The sequence below is a fragment of the Tetrahymena thermophila genome (assembly GCF_000189635.1).
Source record: "Tetrahymena thermophila SB210 genomic scaffold scf_8254564, whole genome shotgun sequence".
In the NCBI taxonomy this organism is placed as follows: Eukaryota; Ciliophora; class Oligohymenophorea; order Hymenostomatida; family Tetrahymenidae; genus Tetrahymena; species Tetrahymena thermophila.
Genome location: NW_002476335.1, coordinates 698,267 through 704,435, shown reverse-complemented (window position 1 = coordinate 704,435; position 6,169 = coordinate 698,267). Strand labels below are relative to the sequence as shown.

General features: G+C 19.4%; 1 protein-coding gene across 1 annotated transcript; it reads right to left on the bottom strand. All coding sequences in view use genetic code 6, as the record gives it.

Moving 5' to 3' along the window:
* On the bottom strand, positions 1-5,901 carry TTHERM_000220708 (protein kinase; the record flags this gene model as incomplete). Its single annotated transcript, XM_012798745.1, has 26 exons — positions 1-8; positions 71-153; positions 360-449; positions 531-620; positions 751-840; positions 1,111-1,200; positions 1,331-1,420; positions 1,552-1,638; positions 1,765-1,857; positions 1,964-2,053; positions 2,131-2,220; positions 2,341-2,430; positions 2,696-2,785; positions 2,916-3,005; positions 3,115-3,204; positions 3,318-3,407; positions 3,503-3,592; positions 3,713-3,802; positions 4,038-4,127; positions 4,195-4,284; positions 4,375-4,461; positions 4,647-5,032; positions 5,093-5,161; positions 5,226-5,266; positions 5,335-5,505; positions 5,562-5,901. The coding sequence occupies 26 exons, from the start codon at positions 5,899-5,901 to the stop codon at positions 1-3; spliced, it is 2,805 nt and encodes a 934-aa protein (XP_012654199.1).
* Between the last annotated feature and the right edge of the window lie 268 nt (positions 5,902-6,169).

Below are 6,169 nucleotides of genomic sequence, written 5' to 3'. Positions count from 1 at the left end.
TCAGTAATCTTATTTTATTTATTTAAAATAATAATTTTAGCTTTATAATTAAAGATAAAATGAAAGATACAATCAAAACCAAATCCTGGTTCATAATTTTTGAATTTATTTTTTATATTCTCTCTGACATTCTTGCTAATTTATTTATTGCTTCTATTTATATAAAAATGATATATTATTAAAAAAATAAACTTTAATATTTATATTTCTTTATAAAATAGCTCTAAAAAAAAGCATTTATTCAATTTTCAGGTTCAATTAAATAAGTTTTCTTATAAAGTTAAATTAAATAAAGTATTTGAATTGGTGTTATTTTCTATCCAAGAGTTGAATGCGAATAAAAAAACTTTAAAAATTACTCAAAACCAAGATTCAAATAAGCAAGATATTTATAATTTTCTATAGCATTTGCAATGCTTATAACTCCATCATCTCCAATTTCATTTTTACTATAAAATGAAATTTAAATATTAAATAATAAAAAATAATGTTTTAGTTATAAGAAAGTATTTATAATTTAATTATATTACTAAAAACTTATATAAAGTGAAAAAATATTTTGATAATTCTGAATTGCTTATGCAATACTGATTGCTCCCTCAGAACCAATTTCATTTATGCTTTTAAAATATTTTAATAAGTTAATTTCTTTATTGACATAAGTAAAATAAACTAAAAAGTAATTCAAATTAAAATAAAAATAAACTAAAATTTAACAATTAATTAATTATTTTATTAAAAAAAAAATACCCGAAGCTAAGATCTAACTTAGTAATTTTTTGAAGATTCTAAATTGCCTCTGCAATATATTTAACTCCTTCATTCTCAAGATAATTTTCACTAAAATATATTTAAATAATTTAAAAAAGAAAAAGTAAGTAATAAGATTAAAATTTCTACGAATAAGCAAATGTAGTTTAATTCATAAATAAATAAGAGCTTTCATAAAAAGTTTGAAATAAATTTTAGGGTTTAATTAGTTTATAAATAAAACTTTTAAAAAAAGGAAAATTTTTGGTTAAAAATATATAACTAATAATTTAGTTATCTAATTTAGATTGAGTACTATTTTTTTATTTATTAAACAACAATGTATTTTATTTAATTTACAAAAACTAAAGAGACAATTCTTCAAGATCTTAAAAGTTTTTGATTGCATTTGCGATACTTTTTGCACCCTAAGCCTATACTGTGTCTTATCTAATCATATAAACAAACAATCAATTAAATTGAAAAGCAAAAAATTGAAATATACAATTTAATATTATAATTTAATTTAATTTATTTGAAAAGATAAAATGAAACGAAAAAAGTAAAAATAGATTATTACTCAAATACTAATTTTAAGTTAGTTAGCTTTTTGTAGTTTTGTATGGCATTTCCAATGTGCTGAGGTCCCTCATCTAAAATAGTGCAACACCTAGTAAAATATAATTTATTAAAAATAAATTAAAAAAGAAATAAATTTTATTGAAGGTAATAAATTAATGAAAAAAATAAAATGAATTTATTAATTTAATATAATAAATTTTATAAAACCTAATAAATTACTTAAATACAAGTGTCAAATCAGAGACGTTTTAGTAGTCCTTAATTCCGTTAGCAATAGCTTATGCCCCTTAAATACCAATATTGTGGCTTTTAATAAAAAAATAGTTAGGAGAGAAAATGTAATTATTATTAAATAAAGTAAAATATTAAATTAAACACATACATTTTTTAATTATTTCTTGAAAAAATAAATAAAGTAGATTTAAATTTTACCCAAAATAAAGTTTTAACTTAGTCAATTTTTATAAATTTTCAAATGCATCTGAAAGACTCTAAAAGGAATTAAGGCTTAAAGAGGGAAAATCACTAATACACATTTCAAAAAAAAAAAATTTAATAATGTTTTAAAACATATAATAAAATAAAAATTTAGCTTTTTTTAGTTTGAAAAACTTAGATAAAATTTAATTACTGTAATGTTAAATCTAATTCTTGGAGATTTTGATATTTAGAAATGGTGTTCGCTATACTTTTTATACCTTCATCGTTTATGTTATTGTCACTATAAACAAAATAATAAAATTAATTATAATAAAATAAAAGAAATATGAACGAACATAAATAAATTAAAGTTATTACCTCACATCAAGATGTAAACAATTCAATTTTTGATAGTTGGAGATAGCATCAGCAATACTCTATAGTCCTTCTGTTGTCATATTACAAACACTATTAATAAATATATTACTGTAAGATAGTTTTAAGACAAAAAATGAAAAAAATTATTTAATAAAAATCATTTTAGTTAATTTAATTTCTATTAAAATTATGCGAAATTAAAAAAATTACCATATATCAAGCTTCAAATCAGTAATATTTTCGTATTTCTTAATTGCATTTGCAATCGGTATAATACCTTCATCTCCAAAACGATCAAAGCTAGTTTTTAAAAATAGAAAATTTAAAAAATAAATAAGAGCTTAAAATTTTTTATTTATTCTTTTATATTAAATTTAGAATAAGATAAATAGAAAAATTTGCAAGTAAAAAAAACCCTACTAAATAAAATAAATTTTTTATATTAGCTAAAAGATATCAATTTAGATTATAATGGAGGATTCTATTAAAAAAGACTTTTATTCATTTAATTTAAAAAATTTTAAGTCAATTTAAATAAATAAAATTATATTTATTCTTTATTTACCCGAATTAAAGATTAAGCTTATTAATGTATTGGTAGTTTGAAATAGCCTGTGCTATACTTTCTGCTCCTTGTGGATTAATATAATTTCCACTGAATTGATTTTTAAATAAAATATATAAAGATTAGAAATAGAAATTGAATATCTAAATTAAAAAAATAGATAATTTTAATAATATTTCTAAATTAAAAATTTATGCTAATTAAATAATTTCCAATCTACCATAAAGAAATTTATAATTCAGTAATTAATTTGTAATTCTTTAAGGAATTCGCTATACTTTTAGCTCCATCACTTGTGATATTATTGGTACTATTTAATATTTATTTGAAAAAAATAAATGATAAAACTATTAATTCAAAAAGATATTAGTTTAAATAAATTATTAAATTTCTTAAAGTAAATAATATAAGAAAATTACTTAAATAAAAGTATTAATTAAGTCAAGTTTTGATATTTCTCAATAGCACTAGCTATGTTATTAATTTCTTCATCACCTAACGAATTAAATCTAATACAAGTTTAGATTAACCAATGAAAAATCTCAAAATAAATTAAAGTAAAATAAGCAAGCTTAAAGAATAAAATAATAATATTCATTTGGAAATCGAAAAAAATACTTACATCAAATTAAGTCTCAATTTTGTAATATATTAAAGCTTCTCTAAAGCGTTTGAAATACTTTTTATTCCTTCTAAATTGATTGAATTTTATCTAATAAAAAATTAAAATAAAAATTAATCAATTTTTAATAAATAGGATAAATAAATTTTATAGATTAACTCTCCAAAACAAACAAATTTACTTACCTTAAATTAAGATTCAGCTCAATAAGATTTTAGTAGTTCTATATAAAATTTGCTATAATTTAGCATTCTTTATTATCGATGAAAGTTTCACTAATATAATATGTAACAAGTAAGTAAATGAATAAGAAATAAAAATAAATAAATAATAAATTAGTTCTTTAATTTATGTAAATAAAAGAAAAAATTTATTTTGAAATTTTTAAAGATTACCTTAAATTGATATTCAAACTAATAACATTTTTATACTTAGATATCGCATTAGCAATGTCCTCAATTCTGTTTTTCTACATATAAACTCCCCTATATTAAATTAATGAATTAATTCATCGATAATGTGATGAAAGAAAGAATCGAAAAATAAAATTTTGATAAAAATTAATTAAGAGTAGTGATAAATTTTTGTAAAAAAATTTGTATAAAATATAATTATATCTCTATTAATCATGATTGATGGTAGATAATATCATAAGAAAGTTAAAATTATTTATGAATATTTTTATAACTAAGTAATTATTTAAAAATTTTTAAAGTTTACCTGAAATTGAGAGTTAAGTGAGAAATATTTTCATAATTGGAAATAGATTCAGCAATAAATTAGATTCCTTCATCTTCAAAATAATTCTTTCTTATTTAAATTAAATAAAACAAAATATTTTGAAAACAAAGCAAAAAAATATTATTAAAACAAATACCTGAATTTAAGACTTAACTCAGTAATATTTTTATAGCTTTTTAAAGCACTTGCTATGCTTTAGCATTCATCATTACCAATATCCCAGTAGCTGTTCATTTTAAATAAGATTATTCATTAAAAAACAAATCTAATAAAAAACATCATCAAATTTTAAAAATAGAAATAATAAATTAAATACCTTAAGTTAATTATTAATTTAGTCAAATCAAATTTTTTCATTTTTTCTACCAATAAATTAACTTCTTCTATCCCTATCTTGTACTTACTTTTGAATTTTAATATGAAAAGAAATTAATTAGATTTGTTTAAAATAATAATATTTATTAATTAATTTAATTAATAATTAGGAAAATATTAATAATAAATTTTATTTTTTTTAGTTCTACTTTTGATTTTTTGATAAAACTAATTAAAACCCCAAAAGTAATTAACAATAATTATTTAACATACCTTAGATTTATTTCTAAAATGTCATATGAGTAATCATTTGATTAATAGAGGTCCTTTTCTATATTCCTTTTATTAATTAAAAGCCTTTTTAACGGCTTTGATTAATTTTCAACGCTTTTATTTAATATTAGCTAATTCAGGGATGCTTCATCAATACCAAATTATTCTAAATTTTTGATGAGATCCTCAGGTTAAAGCCTTTAAGATATATCCTTGTTTACCATTTTACAAAAAAAATTATGAATGAATTCATAGTGTTCAGAGGTTTGAAGGCTTGGTAGAACTTTCAGTAAATCTTAATCATTCAAATTAAGTGATTCTTCATTTTCAAGAGGTCTTTAGAGTAAAGCTTCAATAACAAGTAATCCAATTTAGTAAATATCTACCTATTTTTATAATTTAAAATATAAATTTTAGAAAAAATTTATTAGATATTTTTTATTTACTAGAATATTTTTTTAGTTCTACTTATCTGAATCTTCTTGAGATTTTGATTTTTAGTTTGTTCCTTGCTGCTATTAAAATAAATAAAAATAAAATATAAATTAAAATCCATTAGAAATCCTTTTAATAAAGTACATTTTCATTATACTAATCAATCTTATAATGACTCGAATTGGCTAGATTATTTATTGATAGAAAAAAGTAAGTAAATTATATATCTATCTAAAAAAAGAATTAATGTTACCAATCATGAATTAGTTTTTAGATCTACTGTATAAAATGTTATCAGACTTAATATGGCCAAGAATAATTCCCTTATTTTCTAGAAGAACTAAGCCTCTTAGTAATTAATAAGTCAAAGCTAAGATTTGTTTCAAGTCAAGCTTATTAAGCTTAAAAATGGATGCTAAATTACCTTTTTTTTTATAAAAGTCAAAATCTATATTTATATTGATCTTAATGATTTTTTACTATCACAAAATTCAGTGACAACTGCGAATAAGTTCAGCTTATCATCCTAGATTTATTCGATGAATGGTAATATGTATTTTTCTCCCTTTAACATCTCAAATGCTCTTATTTCCTTTTTGAACTCTTCAAAATTGATCTTATTTTACTCATCAGTATTTTTTAGAATCTTAATTGCAACTTTTTTGTTAAGATTTTCAGAATGGGCTAAAACAACTTCAGAGAAATCTCCTTTTTGTAATATCTTTTCAAATATATATTTTTTTTGTTACAAAAAGTCTTTTATGATTTCTTCTTCTGACTGAGAGTACTTGCTGATTTAGATGCTTTAAGAAGTATCCATCTTTTTATTTATTTAATCCTATTTACTTTTCTAAACAATATCACTAAAGTCTTATTTCTTTAATAAAGATTATCAATCTAGCTGGCCAGTTTATCTTTTTATAACGAGTATTTTAAATTAAACTCTAATATAAATTTATTTAAAGAAACATATAAAAATTTTAAAAGTAAAATTCACTCATTTAGTTGTTATTTTAAAGATAAACATGTTGAATTAAATTTTTAATGTTGATATAAAATTTTTTAAAAACCTTTTATAATAAATAAAT